General features: G+C 45.0%; 1 protein-coding gene across 2 annotated transcripts in view; it reads right to left on the bottom strand.

Annotated features, from left to right (window-relative positions):
* Positions 1-230: 230 nt before the first annotated feature.
* The window catches only part of LOC311120146 (zinc finger and BTB domain-containing protein 7B-like), a 28,233-nt gene continuing 8,807 nt past the window's right edge, over positions 231-19,656 (bottom strand). The window contains exons 2-5 of one of the 2 annotated variants that reach the window (XM_084194763.1): positions 18,365-18,485; positions 12,625-12,767; positions 4,504-5,582; positions 231-4,288 (exon numbers count right to left, since the gene is read on the bottom strand). In XM_084194763.1, coding sequence (XP_084050889.1) covers positions 3,556-4,288; positions 4,504-5,576 — 1,806 coding nt within the window. In that variant the 5' untranslated portion in view covers positions 5,577-5,582; positions 12,625-12,767; positions 18,365-18,485 and the 3' untranslated portion in view covers positions 231-3,555. The remainder of the gene's footprint in view (positions 4,289-4,503; positions 5,583-12,624; positions 12,768-18,364; positions 18,486-19,656) is intronic. The other variant, XM_084194762.1, reaches the window with a different exon arrangement.

Genomic DNA, 19,656 nt, shown 5'->3' with positions numbered 1-19,656 from the left:
TCTACTATAATTGAACACTTTTTGCTGTGGGAAATCTATTGCATTGGGAATTGCAGTTAGGCTCTGATCTTGTATTGGCTAAATAAATGCACTAAATTAAAGTTCCAAATTACAACTAATTTACTACAATGTAATACAGCAGGAAGCAGGCTGTAGACTAATACATAAGGCCTAGGCTACCATCTATGGAACCATGCATTAGTGTCAAACAAACAAACAACACAATCAGACAGAGATAGATATTTGTTTATTTATCTGTTTTCTTTACATTATCTGAAACAAATTATGGGGAAATGAATTAATATCTCTGACAGAAGGTCCACTAAAAACGGAAAGACAAAAATGTATCCCTGATAGTGAGGTCTCTATTCAAAACAGACCCCAGATCCCTTCACCAAAGCCAAAGAAAACTACAAAGTCCCATAGAAAAACACAACGCTTCACAGCTGGCATACTGTTTATCTCTCATTCACTCACCAAGCTCTCCAAATGCTGGTAGCAACACCCCTCAGCATAGAAAACCTTTCAGCACAATGTGTGTGACTGGCGGGTTTCAATTGATGTACACTACATTGTGCACGTTTTACCATACAAATGGATATCTTTACTACTTCTGGATTTGCTTTTATCCTACTTCCTCATACGCATGTGGTACAAGGTGTTATATTGAAACCGTACTTTTGAGTGAAAGGTTTCACTACCCCCTTCAGACACATGTATGAACATACATAGGCTACATACATACACAGCATATCTCCCCCACAATTTTGCATAATTACTTTGTGCATTGCTCAAGAGTTCCTGAGAATAGTTGCAGCACAAAGACAAAACAAAAGACCAAGGCAGCTTCACCCCTTTACATAGCAGTCTCTTATCATCATTATTACACTAAGCAGTAGAAAGAATATAGACAAATGTTATTATCAAGAATTTAAGGAACGATATATAGATATCTTCTCTTACAATCATAAACGATACTGAGTGACGTCATGGAATGGATAAGGAGGTGAAACAAAAAACATAAAAGCTCTCAATAATTTTAGTGCAAATAAATCAGAAACAAGGAACCTTTTTTTCTACATAGCGTGGGATGGATAGCACACACAGGTCCAGTATGCTACAGCTACATAAGGCTAGAGTTACAGCCCTCGTAACTAGTTGTAAATAAAAAACACAACTCACTATCACCTAAAGAGTGACAGACTTTGAAGAAATAGTTGATTATCTGTAAGCAAAGCAGCCTTACTCCTGTAATGCGCCACCCAAGATGGCCGCTGGTCTCCTAGAGACAGGCCCCCTACAGGGCCTATCTTGGATTTATACACACAGCTTTGACAGATTACACAATAACATACAGTACATGTTGAATCAACAACACAGTTCTCTCCCTAAGTGCAGTTGATGCTTATCTCTTTAACTGAAAGTGTCAAATGGCTACGGTGCGACAGTCGTCTTGTGCTCTAGAGAGAGAGAGAGAGAGAGAGGCTCTGTCGGTCTCTTTTCCTTCTCTCTTTTCTGATCCCTTCTTTCTACCCCGGAGGATGGAATGTGCTGGTATTATTGCAGTACCTTTTCGGGGTGTGATGTGTTGTGCAAAACAAATGCAAAAGGAGGAAGAATAGCCAACAGAGGACCTATCACCCAACAGGGCACTGGGTGTATGGGTCTTTCTTAGCCGTCACTTTAAGCACAATGCAGTTTCTCTTTAGACTCAAAAGGAAGCAGGTACGAAGCACTTCAACTGTGCCAGAAGGGGACCGAGCCGAGTGGTGCTGCGGGTCACTGTGTCAAACCCTGGGTCGGATCACTGTGGATACCCTGGGTCAGGTCACTGTGGATACCCTGGGTCAGGTCACTGTGGATACCCTGGGTCAGGTCACTGTGGATACCCTGGGTCAGGTCACTGTGGATACCCTGGGTCAGGTCACACACACACACAGTTTCAACTGGAAAGCCACAATAAATAACAATAAATAAATAAATACAGAGCGATCAAGAGATCAAGGTCTCTCTCTCACTCCCTACTTCCCTCTTGGTCTCTCCTTTTCTCTCACTCTTTTTGCAATCAACAAAAAACAAGGAGTGCATGATCAGAAGACGTTCTAAAGAAGGAGACTTTGGAAAGGAATGGTCCCCCGTCAATGTCAAAAAGTAAACGCTAAAGCAACAAACACACACCTCTCATTAACAATCATCCAATGACCCTGCAAACGTAGTCTAGTTTTGGTCAGGCATTTTTCACAGTGCACTAGAGCTCCACAGAGAATCTAACCTATGGAAGCAGTCTTCAACCCTTCTATCACTCTGCAGCGGAGAACCGGGCAAATCAAGACAGGTCTTTGAACCAAACCTTGGCTCTAAAATCCCAGGATCCCTCTTAGAGCCATCCCACTGGGCACAGACATCAATTCAACATCTATTCCACGTTGGTTTCATGTAATTTAATTGAAATGACGTGGAAACAACAATGATTCAACCAGTGTGTGCCCATTGGGATCTCAATCTATAGCTCTGGTGCTCCTGTGCTTGATCAAACTGATTGATTAGGAAGAAATACATTGACATCTTTGGTATAATCAGTGCCTTATAAAAAGAAGGGCATGAAAATCTACTTACAACGGACAGCAAAATAATAAGCCTTAAAATAAGACCACTACGGTTAGATAATGGCTATCTTCAATAGGAAACCTGTGTGACTTGTTGCCATTGGAGACTAGCTCCACCAATAACCACTAGAGGGTAGTACATTACACCCAAAGTGGAACAGCAGATTCTACACCTACTACTATATTTACCTAATTTAGCAGGCGTAAAACAAATGCCTGAGCGGGTCGGAAGAAACCGGAAGCTACCGGTTTTCATGGCTTTGTGTCTTCTCTGCTTTTCCACTGAAAACCGGATGCTCCCGGTTTCTTACGACCCTGCTGAGAGTGCTACTATAATGACATGAAGAGTGATAGGGTTTAGTAGGCCTAGATGGATGTTGTACATACATTGTTTGAACTTCAATAACATTTGATTGTTATATTACTCTAACAGCACTCTGCTCAAAAATACATTATTTGTTGAATCATTTCTTGTTGTTATTTTTTTTACATTTGGACACCTTATTTTTCTCAGCTGTAGATTTCAGTTTGCATAGTGAGAGAAAATCACCCCATATCCCCATCAGTACATATATGCGCAAAACATTCCCTCAATAAAGCCTATTTTTATGTACAGCAAATAAGAATAACCAGAGCATTAAATAAAATAGCTCAAACATGAAATACAGTAAATTAAGACAACTAGAAACAGAACTCGAGACAACTGAAATAAAAACAGAGAGCCATGAAACAACAGTAAGAAATAAGAAAACCCGTTTTCCATTATTTTTTTGGGATTGTTTAGTCTTTCTCTAAGCGCTTTGTAAGAAGGAGCAGGTCCAGTCACCTGAGTGAGATCCCCATCCTTACTGTGGGTGCCACACACACACAAACACACACACACACTTATGCATATACAAATGCACATACGCGCACACACACACATGCACTCTCTTCTCTTCTTCTCTTCTCACTCGTCTTCCTCATCTTCTTCTGCCATTTCCTCCTCTGCCTCCTCCTCTGCCTCCTCCTCCCATCTTGCATGCTGAAGTGCAGGAGAGTGGCCCCCGCCTGCCTCCTCCCATCTTGCATGCTGAAGTGCAGGAGAGTGGCCCCCGCCTGCCTCCTCCCCTTCCACCCCCCTCGCCCCCAGCTCCAGGCTTCTCCACAGCAGACCAGTGTAGGGCAGCCTGTGAGGCCCTAAGAGGGCTAAAGCTCGCTCCCTGTCAGCCTCCTTCTGGAACACCATTTGACCTCCAGCCCCAGCCCCAACCCCAGCCTCATCCCCCAGGCCCACCATCCCAGCACGGGGGTGGAATGCTGAGGCGTGGGGCTGCAGGGCCAGATTCTCCAGAGGGTCGAGCTGGTCTGGAGAATGCCCTCTTCCTCCTCCTCCTCCTCCTCCTCCTCCTCCTCCTCCTCTAGCCCTTCTGCCCTCCTCCCCGTGGTCAGCCCCAGACCCGCGCCTTGGACGTGCCCGGGTACGGACCTCCAGGCAGCTGAGGCCCTTGCGGTGGCGCTGGAGGTGGTCCTCGCGGGCGAAGGCCTTGTGGCAGAGCGGGCACTCGAAGGGTCGCGCCCCGCTATGGAGAGACAGGTGGTTCTTCAGGTCGTAGGAATGCAGGAAGCGGGCGGGGCAGTGAGGGCAGGGGTACGGACGCTCCCCTGTGTGTTTACGCATGTGGATCTTCAACTTGTCATTCCTGAGAGAGAGCAGAGAGAGAGAGAGAGAGAGAGAGAGAGAGAGAGAGAGAGAGAGAGAGAGAGAGAGAGAGAGAGAGAGAGAGAGAGAGACAGAGAGAAACAGGTGAGAACAGAGGGAAACAGGAAAGAGGATAAGGGTTTAGCATCACATGTAGGACATTGCTAGCCCTGTAATCTGTTATAGTTAATAGTATTAAAATACAAACGTACGTACCTGGTGAAGCGGACCCCGCAGGTAGAGCACTCGAATGGTTTCTCCCCGGTGTGTGTTCTCATGTGTCTGGGCAGCTTCCCCGCTCCGTGGATGATCTTCTGACAGACAGGACACTGCTGGGGGGTCTGAGACTTCCTCTTCCTACCCCCTCCTCCTGGCCCCGTGGCCCCCCCTTGCTCTGCCAGGGGGGCGGAAGTAAAGCTGGGCACCCCTCCGTTCCCTACTCCCTCCATCTCCTCCTCGTCTTCTGACAGTCTGTCGTCTGAGAGAGGGAGAGGGGGGTGGGGGGCGAGGAGGCGCTCCTGAGGCCAGTGCACCTCTCCGTTGACTGCTGTACTCCCTCTACCTGCACCCCTGCCCTGCTTCCGATCCCCGTTCTGTCCCGTGGTGGAGGGGTGCTCTTCCTGCTCAGGGCTGGGGGGTCGGGTGGAGGGTTGAGAGCGGGCCCCATCTTGAACAGGTGAGGGGTGTGGAGGAGGAGTGGAGGGGTGCTGGTGTGTGTTGACATTCGGGCGATGAGGCAGTGGCTGGTGGTGTGACGACTCCACCTTGGTGACTCTCCGTCTGTCTATCTTCCTCCGGGAGCCTTTCTTCATCCCCCTCGCCACCTCGCTCTCCCTCTCCGCCTGTACCCTCTGCTCCCCCGTCTCCCACTCTACCTCCCCCGCCGTCTCCCCCAGTATGTCTCTACAGGCGTCAACCACACACTGGATCCCCAGTAACTGAGCCCCTCTCAACACATCTCTCATGCCAGAGCTGCGGATGGTCAGGGTGGCCGTGTAGGCGAACTCCAGCAGGGCATCCAGGGCATCGGGCGTTACACAGTCCAGCTGGCATACACTGAACCCTCCTCCTCCCCCCGCCTCTGCCCCCTCCTCCGCCCCAAACAGCCCGCGGAAGTAGAGGCTGACGGCAGCCATGACGGAGCGGTGGGTGGGGTAGCGGGCGCCCCGCGAGGTCAGGGTGAGGTCACAGAGTTGCCCCGCCCTGCGCTGGGCGTTGAGGCGAAACAGGAGCTCGCTGCTGTGCTCTGGGAAGGGGATCCCGATCAGACCGTCCTCTCCTGGAGACATCGCCACCTGCAGGAGGGAACAGTTGGTTAGAATAACACAGATATTGAAGTTCAGGCTGAGTCAAACTCATTCGGTGGCCACGGATGTATTTTTTAACATGGAAAAAAATAAGAATCAGAGAAAAATGTTTAACATTTCTTCTGGTGTGGTGACATCATCACAATATTGTGTATGCTTTTGATATAGATCACATTTCATTGCTTTTGATACCAGGAAACAAATGCACAAATACCTAGAATACCTCAGTGCATGCACGCGCCCTTTGACAAGTAAAACTGTGTTAGTTAATGCAGTCACGGTGCAGAGATATTTTGGTTGGTACTGTAGCCTTTCATTACTAGCGTGACTTACACAAGGAGCCCTCCTTCACGTGAGGGACCATATTAAACAAGAGCTTAGCGCTATCCTTCCTTCAATTTGTTTTACTTTTTTTTTTACATTTTTTGTCATTTAGCAGACGCTCTTATCCAGAGCAACTTACAGTTTAGTGAATACATATTTTTTTATACTGGCCCCCCGTGGGAATCGAACCCACAACCCTGGCGTTGCAAACGCCATGCTCTATTAACTGAGCTACATCCCTGCCGGCCATTCCATCCCCTACCCTGGACGACGCTGGGCCAATTGTGCGCCGCCCATGAGTCTCCCGGTCGCGGCCGGCTGCGACAGAGCCTGGATTCGAACCAGGATCTCTAGTGGCACAGTTAGCACTGCGATGCAGTGCCTTAGACCACTGCGCCACTCAATCACTGCTCCCCTCTCCCTATCACTCCTCCCCTCTTCCTCGAACATCCACCCCCTCAACCCCAGATTATGACATCAGGAAAAAGTGATTTTGGCAGAGGGGGTGGAAAGGGGGGACAACTTGGAGGATCAGAAGGGGTAGAGGAGAAGGGGGTGCCAGAGAGAGAGAGTGTGTGTGTGTGTGACAGAGAGTTTGATAGTATTAGCTCCTTGATTAAAAATAGAGAGAGAGACGAAGGAGAGGAAGAGATAGAATGAGGAAGGTGAAAGAGAGGAGTCAGACTGTACTGGGCCAAATCCAGACTTAGGACGACATCGACATACACAAGGTGTTAGAGCTTTTACGTATGTCACATCGTCAAAGGAAGATTCAAGTTATATGGGTATAGTTCAAGTCAGGATTCTGCCCACTGAATCTAACCTTAACAGTGTGTGTGTGGTATTTCCTGAAACAAACTTTTACATAGAGAAGGGTTAATGTTGGGTAAAACAAGACGTGTCTAGAAGTGTTTGTGTGAGGATAACAGAAGCTTGTTCTTCTCCTCCCTTCTTTTCACCACCTCATCACCCACTCTCCTGTCCTTCCTTTCACACATGCCCTCCAGGGGAGGTGTATAATGGAGGAAGAGAGAGTGAGACAGAGAGTGTGAAACAGAGAGAGTGAAACAGAGAGAGTGAGACAGAGAGTGTGAGACAGAGAGTGTGAGACAGAGAGTGTGAGACAGAGAGTGTGAAACAGAGAGTGTGAGACAGAGAGTGTGAGACAGAGAGTGTGAGACAGAGAGTGTGAGACAGAGAGAGTGAGACAGAGAGAGCATTTAGGCCTACAACAGAGAGTGAAACAGAGAGAGCATTTAGGCCTACAACAGAGAGAGTGAAACAGAGAGAGCATTTAGGCCTACAACAGAGAGAGTGAAACAGAGAGAGCATTTAGGCCTACAACAGAGAGAGTGAGACAGAGAGAGCATTTAGGCCTACAACAGAGAGAGTGAGACAGAGAGAGCATTTAGGCCTACAACAGAGAGAGTGAGACAGAGAGAGCATTTAGGCCTACAACAGAGAGAGTGAGACAGAGAGAGCATTTAGGCCTACAACAGAGAGAGTGAGACAGCGAGAGCATTTAGGCCTACAACAGAGAGAGTGAGACAGCGAGAGCATTTAGGCCTACAACAGAGAGAGTGAAACAGAGAGAGCATTTAGGCCTACAACAGAGAGAGTGAGACAGAGAGAGCATTTAGGCCTACAACAGAGAGAGTGAAACAGAGAGAGCATTTAGGCCTACAACAGAGAGAGTGAGACAGCGAGAGCATTTAGGCCTACAACAGAGAGAGTGAAACAGAGAGAGCATTTAGGCCTACAACAGAGAGAGTGAGACAGAGAGAGTATTTAGGCCTACAACAGAGAGAGTGAAACAGAGAGAGCATTTAGGCCTACAACAGAGAGAGTGAGACAGAGAGAGCATTTAGGCCTACAACAGAGAGAGTGAAACAGAGAGAGCATTTAGGCCTACAACAGAGAGTGAAACAGAGAGAGCATTTAGGCCTACAACAGAGAGAGTGAAACAGAGAGAGCATTTAGGCCTACAACAGAGAGAGTGAGACAGAGAGAGCATTTAGGCCTACAACAGAGAGAGTGAAACAGAGAGAGCATTTAGGCCTACAACAGAGAGAGTGAGACAGAGAGAGCATTTAGGCCTACAACAGAGAGAGTGAAACAGAGAGAGCATTTAGGCCTACAACAGAGAGAGTGAGACAGAGAGAGCATTTAGGCCTACAACAGAGAGAGTGAGACAGAGAGAGCATTTAGGCCTACAACAGAGAGTGTGAGACAGAGAGAGTGAGACAGAGAGAGCATTTAGGCCTACAACAGAAGGTTGTGTCTTACTCCATTTGACTAATCTCAGGCCACTGACTCCCAAGGTCCATAGACTACTTTCTAGGTAGGTTACCAGGTCTATAGAAGTCTATACTGTCTATGTATCCATATGATGAGGTTTATTTATAACACCAAGGGCTCTCCTCTCCTGTTCCCCTGGCTCTCACCTAACCCCCTCTCCTTTTCCACAGTACCACTCACACCTGAGCAGACCACATTTTCCACAAACAACAGACTGACTCCCCCCTCCTCCCCCACCTTTGTCTCGCTCCCATAGCATCCACCAACAGCCCCCTAACCATCCTATAATACTGTCCACATAGCACCCCGAGGGGCTCTCCTCGACGACGGTACATTCTGTTTCACCTGACTAACCTGCTCCAAGACACACCCCATTAAATACACACGTTGCGTGTCACTCTCTTGGCTCCCCGAGTCCCCATTGTTCAGTTCAGTTTGTGGTTTGTTGATCTTCATGCAATGTCAAAAACACACACACCCCACCCATACAGTCCACACACACTAACGTTCACATCGTTGCTCTTCAACAGAAACCCCAATCCCACCAGTCCCAATAGAACCTTACCTCCCAACCTCAACCCATCCAGCTGAGTCTAAACCCAAAATCCAAACGGGACCCCTACCTTTCCTGCCTTCATGACTGATAGTGGGACCGTCGACTGGAGGCGATGCTGTGTCTGTGTCATGGCATAAGTATTTTTGTACTTCAGTCTTCCTCGCTCTTACTTGCTCCTTCCTTCCTTTCTTCCTTTCTTTCTTTCTTTCTTTCTTTCTTTCTTTCTTTCTTTCTTTCTTTCTTTCTTTCTTTCTTTCTTTCTTTCTTTCTTTCTTTCTTTCTTTCTTTCTTTCTTTCTTTCTTTCTTTCTTCCTTCCTTTATTATAGCCTTCTATTCTCCCTCTCTCTCCTTAAACCTTTAACTCTCGAAGTTCAGAGAAGTTGGGGTTACGCGTTCATCCTTGGGGATGTCTACCTCTTTCTCGCTCGCTCACTCGCTTCCTGTTTTATGAAAAGAAGGTGTTCGGTGGCGGAGAGAGAGATTGAGAGATACCCCCTCCCCCTTCTCGCCCACACGCCCCTCTCTCCAAAATACAGCGGGTCGATTTTCCGAAACGAGCGATCGTAAGTTTCCGAAATACACAACTTCCTGGCCTGCCCCTTCCCGACCACAGATCTGACCTCTGACCTCGGCTGATGGACAGGTAGGAAGGATGTTTGTCCATCCGTCTCTAGACAGGTGGTGGGAACTTGGGTACAATAGTCTAAAGTAGCTTCTTCTCCTCGAAGAAGACGAAGGAAGCCATGCTAGACTATTGAGATGCAGCCCGTGGTTTCATCCTTCAGCCATCAGCCACCTACGCACAGAATTAAGGATCTCTATGCACCTACATTACTGATGAGGGACCTTGAACGAAGCACAAAAATACCCTACAACATTGTAAAATATGTGCAAATTTAACCTACTCAACCAACATCAAAATTGTAAGAACCAAAATCATATTGGTGCTGTGAGTCATAATAGAACCCGCCACAGACATCCAGGTAGGTATTAGATGAAACGTTCAAACAAACCAACCAGCCATATTACAGACGGTCTTACTATAGGACAAGTGATGATGATGATATGATGAAGTCACATTACAACAACCCATAGGGCAACTCTGACTGACTCTGTGAAGTCTTCTCCAAATGAAAGCTTGTTCACTAAAACAACTCTTGACATGTAACATTCTCGGTTTGATGCATTAAGCTATCGACACTGGCATGGGTTTGTACCACCGCCGCTCTCAGAGCGGGTAGGAAGTGATTTCAGGGAGATTTGTTTGAGGTGTCTCCTACGCTCGTAAGCACATCTAAAACAACGCATTGGAAAAAGCAGTAGACGAGGACGGAGACGATGCTGCCAGAAAGCTCAAAATCCCCACCGAAAACACTGTGTGTGTGTGTGTGTGTGTGTGTGTGTGTGTGTGTGTGTGTGTGTGAACCTGTCATGAGGCACAAAACAAAAAGCCAATAGAAAAGACAACTGTCCCAGCTGAGATTAGGTTTTGTTTAAGAGAAAACTCAACGTTAACAGAATCCACCTCAGAAATCTCAGAGGAGATAAAAAGAGAGATTAAGTTGGTGAAAAGAGCAAAAGAGGGGGTGAGAGAAAAATACAAATATGAGGAGCATACTAGTGTTTAGTTTCCGGCGTAAAATAAAAAAAGCTGTTAGGGGTGGTTTACGATTCCTCAGAAGGGGGATGTAAGAGATTCCTGTTAATGGAACAACCGTGAGTCACTTAATAACGGCACACCCTGAAATACACATACACACACACTATTGCACACAGTTAAAAAGTAGCAATGATCTTTGTTTGACGGTAAGACACGACAACCCCCCCCATCCCACCCCCACCCCCGCCGCCCCGTCTTTTCTCTCTCTCTGTCTGTCTTCACTTTCTCCCCTCGTCCCCTGTCTTTTCTCTCTCTCTCTTAGTCACCCTGTTTCTAGTTTCTAGTTCTTCAGCAGCCCCTATGCTAACAGTCAGGGACAGACATCTTCGTGCTGAAGCTGCTGATCACTCCTTAACTAACACTATAGCACTATAGATTACACAGCCACCCAAACATACACTGACACATGTTTAATAAAACACATACAAATTAGTACAAATTATTTGAAACACAGCTCCTTTTCCCACAAGAATGGAAGGTAAAATGAAGAAGAAAACAAGTGGAAACTATATGTGGAAAAACATGTCAGACGGTTATGTTCACGAAAACAGATAACGGCACACCACTTTACAAAACACAGCTTACTGGAAATGTGAAAAACACATTACGAAGCAGTGAAGACAAATGAATGTGACAAATGAATAAAATAGTAACTAAAACCCCATATTAAGAATTATTGTTGAAATATGCTGGACAACTGGTATAAACTGTAGACTACATTACACTGAATGACTAACTCATCATACTTCAAGTTTATTAAAACCGGTTGAAAACTGTTTATGCAGTAAAGAAGTTATTTTTATTTTCCAAAAATAAAACACTTTGTCATCCCTTTTTCTTTAATGATCGGTGGCCAACTTATCTCTCTGTTTCAGATCTGATTCTCAACTCCCACTCCTCTGTCGACAGTTGACTACTTTTCCTCCCCTCCGACAATACGGCTTCCTCTTCCCTCGCTTTCGTTATGTACATCACTCACGCTCTAAAAACGCTTAGAATGGTTCATTACCCCATTTTAACTCAAAATGTATTCGATTAATTTAGATCTTTCTGGACAGGAAAAAACAACACTTTAAATGGGGTCCTGATAGAATGAATAAGTAAAAAACAGTTGGACCATCAAAATAATGGCTAAACGTATTGCCATTTTGACTGCAACTTCAACTGAGTTCGCCAAGTGAGAGATCAATAGTAGTAGACACTGCTCTACCACAAACAAGACATTAGACTGTTATTACACTGGTGCTTATTTTCCCTTACAGCCTGTAACTTCTCCCAATCCACATCAATTATATCAGCTCTGCTCGGCTCTGAACGGCCCAGGGTGAAAATATGACTTTACTCTATTCACAGAAATGTGTTTAAATGAATTCTGATGTCAGACGCTTTCCAATGTGTGTGTGTGTGTGTTCATTCATAATATGTTTAAATGCGTTTCACTCGCAGTGTTTTTAGCAAACTTCTAATGCTCTAATGTGTTTCACATCCACGTGCCACAGGCCCTAACAATCCACAGCTTACCAGAAATACTGTACAAATATAAAAATAAAATGCAATGTAAGTTTACAAAATATAGCTATTCTTCATTTAGTTGAATTTTGAAAATAACATATTTTTTCCAGTGAAGGCTTAAATAAATTACTATAAAGAAAACAAGGAAACAAGGTTTTTGGAAATAATAACACAATGTACGAATATAAACTCAATTTACTAGGATATTTGTAAACAACAAAACAACATTTGTAAACCTGAAAATTGTATTTAAAATTGTGTGTGATAAAATATTACTTTTTTTGTTCTGATACAATAAAACTATGTATGAATGTATTAATATGTTATAAAGAGTATTATGCAAAGCTAAAGAGGGGTGGGTGGGAGTAAAACGTATTATTCCATTTTGGCTAAATAAACACACACAGACACTTTCACACAATGCAGACTTATGGAGATGTGTCATTAGACACAACATGACACATATTCATGGGAGGATAACAAACTAGGTCATTTCAGTCCATCAGAACTACACACAAACCAAACTAAACGAGAACTCAATTAAAGTCCAAATATGTATCATTTACATGAGACAACCAGAACAGCACAGTAGGAACCAAACAACTGCTGTTCCCAAATAAAACACAACACAGCAAGGCCTGAGTGGATGAAAATAGGAGTCATGAATCTCTGTTCATACCGTTTCTCCTCCTCCACGTGCTCCTCTGGCTCTCAGTGCTTTCTCGATCTCCTTCTCCTTCTCCCTCTCTCACACACTCGTTTTAGCCTCTCTCCCCCTCTTAAACATAGGGGGCTGGGAGAGAGTTGTTGGTTTAGGTGCATCTTCTCAGAGGAGGGGTGAAAGAGAGGTAAAAGGGGATGATGAGTTCCTGCCCACATAGAACCTTATTCAGCCCAACACAAGGAGTTGGCAACACTCTATGAACCACCTGTATGTAATGAATTATGAATACATTTACAGGCATTCATAAAGCAGTTATAAAGCATTCACAAGACGTCATGAAGGCTTATTGCAAGTATGAATTGTTATTAAATGTGAGACACTTCCCCGTTCTCCACCTCTTCCTCCATCATCATCTTCATCATTTACAGTATATCTTTACCATGCACCGTTTCTGAAGTACAATAAAACCCAGACCCTCTCCACTGATAGTTCTCCCTGAACCGGCTATTTGCATCTTTCAAAGAGATATGAAAACAGACACAGCCAGAGAGAATTTGAATCGTCATTTGAATTCGTTAAATGCTGGATAACGAGAATAAATACAATATTATGGTAATTACCGGTACATCCATTTCCTCCAAGACGTGGCTAAAGCAATTCTATAAAGATTAAAAATATCTGATTATATAGGGAATAATAATTGCACTCAACCTCAACCACGCAATAAACACTAGCGAGGATGGAGGAAATTCTTAATAGTGGCAAAGTGCATTTGAGTAAGAAAAACACACAAATCATATCCTCAAAAAAGGTTCCTTTTGTCCCTGCATCCAGCCCCTCTGCCTAGCTATACTGGGGCAATGTGTGTGTTGAGGTCTTGGTTCCAAGAACACATTACATTATTCATTTGGCTGGCAGAGTGGTACAGAACGGAGGTCCTTAACCCAGCCTTCCCATGCCACACCACACCGAGGACATTTTGCATGTTATCCTTCTTTACTGATGGGAATCAAGGGTTGTATTCAGGAGGGACGAACGGTACAGAACCTTCACATATAAACGTATTGTATAGAGCAGACACGTCTCTCTGTCAAAAACAGGAGCGAGAAGAGGAGAGGGAGAAAAAAAGAGAGAAATCTGAGGTTGGAAAGAGGAAAGGGGGTCTGAGATTTGAGGGGAGATCAAGGAGAAGAGAAGAAGACGGGGGAGGTTTGTTTGACTTAAGACAGACGTGTTCCTAGAGAACATACAAGGAAAGCAGAGAGTGGGAGAGAAGAGGTGGTAAAAGACTGTCAGCGAACGAGTGAGTGAGGGGTGGGTGTAAAGAAAGATGGAGAGATAGGTATAGAATGAGGTAGGGTGGAGTAAATCTAACAGGAAAGTATTTACCAACAATCTGTGTCAAAGAGAAGAAATAAGAGAAGAGTTATGTTCAGATAGAAGGGGAGAGGAGGGGGAGAGAAGGGGAGAGGAGGGGGGGAGGAGGGGGGACAGAAAGGCAGAGATGAGAGGGAGAGGAACAGTGACGTGAACAGAGGTTAGAGAAAGAGAGAGAACGTTAGAAAAGAGAAAGAAAGAGTGAGGGAACGAGAGTGTGACAGGAAGTAGCTGCAGTGAGTCCTTGCAGGTGTGTGTCTGCAGATGTCTGAGGGGAGATGTGGTAGCAATCGCTATCATTAGCAATCAGTGAAAGGGAGTTTCAGAAAGATGGGGAACACACACACAGTGCATATGTGCGTGTATGGGAGGGCTTTACTAGTTCTAGCACATGCTGACAAAGTGGTTTCACACCTTCTATCTGTATCTGGTCAGCAGTTTCAACCAACCCCCAAGACTACATGTGTGAACACGGAGTGTGTGAATGAGTGGTCCATTTATGTGCAGAACTTGTGTGAGTTTGTGTGTTTTCATGAACGGATGAAAAAAGCTTGTGTGTCTTTCAATGTGATAGTGTGTGTCTGTGACTTGTGTATTTGATGCACTGTGTGTGTATGTGTGTCTGCTTTCTGGGTGAAGTTGCCACATCATTAGGGAGGATCTCGACAGCTGCTCCTAGGTCTTACACACTACCTCCCTTTTCAGAGAATGATGTCGCAAAACACACACTAGGACGGACACACACAGAGACAGACACACGCACGTAGACACATACCCCTACAAACACACACACACACCGATGTCGCAAAACTAACTGATCCTGATCGGCTTCCTCTTCCTCTGCTGTGAGGACTGACGACCACGAGGTGAGATGGAGAGATAAATGGATGACAAAACAGACAGACAAGTAAAGGAGGAACGACCATGTCAGCTCTGAGAAAGAGACAGAATACAACTGATACCGTATATGGCTACATGGAGAAAGAGAGATATTGATAGTGGTAGGGGACAAGGAGAAAGAGAGATATTGATAGTGGTAGGGGACAAGGAGAAAGAGAGATATTGATAGTGGTAGGGGACAAGGAAAAATAGATATATTGATAGTGGTAGGGGACAAGGAAAAAGAGAGATATTGATAGTGGTAGGGGACAAGGAGAAAGAGAGATATTGATAGTGGTAGGGGACAAGGAGAAAGAGAGATATTGATAGTGGTAGGGGACAAGGAGAAAGAGAGATATTGATAGTGGTAGGGGACAAGGAGAAAGAGAGATATTGATAGTGGTAGGGGACAAGGAGAAAGAGAGATATTGATAGTGGTAGGGGACAAGGAGAAAGAGAGATATTGATAGTGGTAGGGGACAAGGAGAAAGAGAGATATTGATCGTGGTTGGGGACAAGGAGAAAGAGAGATATTGATCGTGGTAGGGGACAAGGAGAAAGAGAGATATTGATCGTGGTAGGGGACAAGGAGAAAGTGAGATATTGATCGTGGTAGGGGACAAGGAGAAAGTGAGATATTGATCGTGGTAGGGGACAAGGAGAAAGTGAGATATTGATCGTGGTAGGGGACAAGGAGAAAGAGAGATATTGATCGTGGTAGGGGACAAAGAGAAAGAGAGATATTGATAGTGGTAGGGGACAAGGAGAAAGAGAGATATTGATAGTGGTAGGGGACAAGGAGAAAGAGAGATATTGATAGTGGTAGGGGACAAGGAGAAAGAGAGATATTGATAGTGGTAGGGGACAAGGAGCTGGGAACTAGAGTATAAAAGAAGAATGACAGTTAGTCTGATATCCTCTCCAGACCATGTCAACATGTGACGAACAGTGTGTGTTAAGTTTAAAAGTCACAATCAAAGGTGGTACATTTACATTTACATTTTAGTCATTTAGCAGACGCTCTTATCCAGAGCGACTTACAGTTAGTGAATACAAATATATATATTTTTTATACTGGCCCCCGTGGGAATCGAACCCACAACCCTGGCATTGCAAACGCCATGCTCTATCAACTGAGCTACATCCCTGCCGGCCATTCCCTCCCCTACCCTGGACGACGCTGGGCCAATTGTGCGCCGCCCATGAGTCTCCAGGTCGCGGCCGGCTGCGACAGAGCCTGGATTCGAACCAGGATCTCTAGTGGCACAGTTAGCACTGCGATACAGTGCCTTAGACCACTGCGCCACTCAGTGGTCTAAGGTCAAAAGGTCAAAAGGCTGGACACTTCACTGACATCATCAGGACGATACTGTAGTAGTGTTCTCTGGGGTTTGTCAACAGGGGGGAGAGCGGTTGCTTTTACTGTAATTCGTGGCTGAAAGGGTTGACACAGAATATGCGGTTACTTCAGCTGTCCTCAGAGAAACACAACAAAGAAAGGTTCCTCTCTGCCCCCTTAGTAACTAAAATGTCTGCCTGACTGTCACTGGTCTGGCTTCCGAGTGGCGAGACTGCTACAGAACTGAGAATGATCACACCCATCCATCTATCGCCCAATTACAGCAGTACAGCGCTTTGACAAAAGATTCAAACGTTGACGGCGGGGAATTCTACTGATGCGTAGCGAGTTAGAGCTCATCGAATACCGCACTCTCAATGTCTCGATGACTGACTACCCATGGTACTGTACTTACAACAGCTACAACATCAAGCTGTCATTTCTCGTCAAAATTGATCTAAAGGTTAGGGGTCATTTTCACAACAAGATACAGGAGATGATTCTCTGTGGTGTGTGTGTCATTGTCTCTCTTTCCCTGAACCGCTGGCTCACTGTACCTGTTGATGAGCACCACCCCCTCAGTCTCTACACCAACATTTACACCATTACAAGAAAAGCTAATCATGTTCTCTCTCACTCCTTTTTAAAACTCTTTTCATCTTTAAGAGGTGTCTGTCTTTACAGGAAGTAAAGTATTGCCACTTCCTGCTCTTCCATCCCCCCCCGGTAGTAGGCGGGTGGTGTGAGTTGCTAGGCTGACAGGCCAGTGGTCGAGAGAGAGAGAGGGCTGTGAAACACGACAGAAACTGGAGACTGAAAAAGGGGAAACGCCATTTGTACTACTTCCTCTAGTGACACAGATCGACTGGAGGCAAACTAGGCTGTGATGTACATCAACATACAGTAGAGCACCTTAGTCAGTGGCACAGCACCTAGACATTATGGTTAAGGCCTACATGAAGGGTATTGGTTCAAATGTTTTTAGTGCCCATATATGGTAATAACCAAACGGAACGTGTCCCTGATTCTGACCATTGTGTGAATGGAATTATGGATAATATGCAAAAAACTCTAAGATGACGCTAAGAGAGTAGTCGAAAAGTTGAACCGTTCTAAGAGTGGGAAAATGAGGGAATATGGAAAGGGAGTATGGATGGATGGATGAATGAGCTGAGGAGATAAAGGAGGAATGAATGGGTGGTGTAGGGTAACAGGGAGAGGTATGAAGGGATGATGGGGGGGATGAGAGGAAGATACATTTGATATGAAGGAGTAAAGGTATAGAAGGAAGGGAGGGAGGAAGCTCTTAAAATCTGCTGATGCCACTTTGTCCTCCCCCTCTCTCCCCCTCTCTCCCCCGCCTCGTCCTCCCACTCAGCCTACTGTATGTATCTGAAACTGAAACCCCCATTGTGAACAGGGGGAATTTTTTATACGGGCCACATGCCCTAATTCATATACTTACTGGAATTGGGTGACTGCCTGTGTGTGTGTGTGTGTGTGTGTGTGTGTGTGTGTGTGTGTGTGTGTGTGTGTCTTATCTTAAAAGTTCATCTTTCCTTGAAAGACCACTCACTGTTGTTACACCCCCCCCACCCCACTGGTCACACTTCTGCACGGCCCCAACCACATGATCTGTCGCTCGAAAACACACACACTAACTCTAAGTACAGCGTCTGCTAAATGACTTTATGTAAATGTATGCCATTGCTGACCCTTGGATTTGCGTGTTCAAATGAACCGTATTCCAAACACTGAGTCCAAAACCCTGGCTGAGTATCAGTGAAAGAAGACAGAGTGAGACTCAGTCAGTTACCAGCATACACAATATACTGTACAGTACACATCAACTCTGGGGGGTTCCTTCCTGACACATACTGGACTGTACCAAAATCAGTATCTTATGGGGGTGCCCTCATTCAACACACTTTAACACGTATGGAGGTCCACTGATTTATTTTATGGGAGTGGCCTGCAGCACCCCAGGACAGCCATGTGATATAATCTGTAGTTTCTATACCTACAGTAGGACAGGACAGGAGCTGTCAACGACTGGCACACTAACACTTTCCTTAGTTCAATGCACTTATTGTGCAACACTCTGGATCAGAGTGGGGGCGGAGTTCATCTGAAAAGGACTCAACATTCCACACCTCTTACCTCCAGTCCATAAACTCAGAGGAGGACAGGTCCCTGCTCTCTTCTTCCCTCTGTATATTCCTCTTCTTCCTCTGTTTCTGTTCTTCTCCAGCAGAGCCAACCGGTTTCCAGGGATACAAAGCTGAGGGGATGAGATGTGTGGATAGTTAGATGATTTGGATTTGAACAAACTTTATTGATCCCTGAGGACTGACAGATAGACACCAAGATACACATACAGTGCCTTCAGAAAGTATTCAACCCCCTTGACTTTTTCCACATTTTGTTGTGTTACAGCCTGAATTTAAAATGGATTCAATTGAGATGTTTTGTCACTGATCTACACACAATATCCTAGAATGTCAAAGTGAAATTTAGATTTGAGACATTTTCACAAATTAATAAAAAATGAAAAGCTGCAATGTCTTGAGTCAATAAGTATTCAACTCCTTTGTTATGGCGAAATAGGTTCAGGAGTACAAATTTGCTTAACAAATCACATAATAAATTGCATGGACTCACTGCGTGTGCAATAATAGTGGTTAACATGATTTATGAATGACCACCCCATATCTGTACCCTACACATACAGATAATTGTAAGGTCCCTCAGTCAAGTCTCAGTCAAGTCCCTCAGTCAAGTTGTGAGTAGGTAAGTAGGGGTAAGCTACATGTAGTGTTGAGTAAAGCTTAACCATGTATTAGATCGTAGGTAGGTAGTTAGCTGTAGTTAGGTATTGTATTTATTGTAGGTTAGTATTGTTGTTATTGTAGCTTTCCGTGGGTAATTTGTGGGTTAGTTTCGAGGCATGAGGCTAGCTAGCTAGCGGGTAGCTATTGGTAACGATTAGCAACGCTGGAGAGCTGGTTCCAACGGTAATGTACTCCTACCCAACGTTTAACTTTTGCTTAACCATGTATTAGATCGTAGGTAGGTAGCTAGCTGTAGTTAGGTATTGAATTTATTGTAGGTTAGTATTGTGGTTGTAGTAGCTTTCCATAGGTAATTGTGGACTAGTATCGAGGCACGAGGCTAGCTAGCTAGCGGGTAGCTATTGGTAACGATTAGCAACGCTGGAGAGCTGGTTCCAACGTTTAATTATTATTATTATTATTATTATTATTTTTTTTTTTGCTGCGTTGTGAAGGGAACTCGACACGGACTTGAATTGTCTGTTTGGTGTGCTGACACACTCTTGGCAGTTTGTTGTGGCCAGGTGTTGATGCTAAGTTGTGTGTTAATGGATGCTAGCTTGCAGGTTGGCTACGGCGTCATAGCTAGGCTTCGTGGGTTGTTGTGGGTAGTTACTGTGT

The sequence above is a fragment of the Coregonus lavaretus genome (assembly GCF_964263955.1).
Source record: "Coregonus lavaretus genome assembly, contig: HAP1_SCAFFOLD_716, whole genome shotgun sequence".
NCBI classification, from domain to species: domain Eukaryota; kingdom Metazoa; phylum Chordata; class Actinopteri; order Salmoniformes; family Salmonidae; genus Coregonus; species Coregonus lavaretus.
The sequence above is the reverse complement of the archived record's forward strand: the minus strand, read 5'-3'. Positions and strand labels throughout refer to the sequence as shown.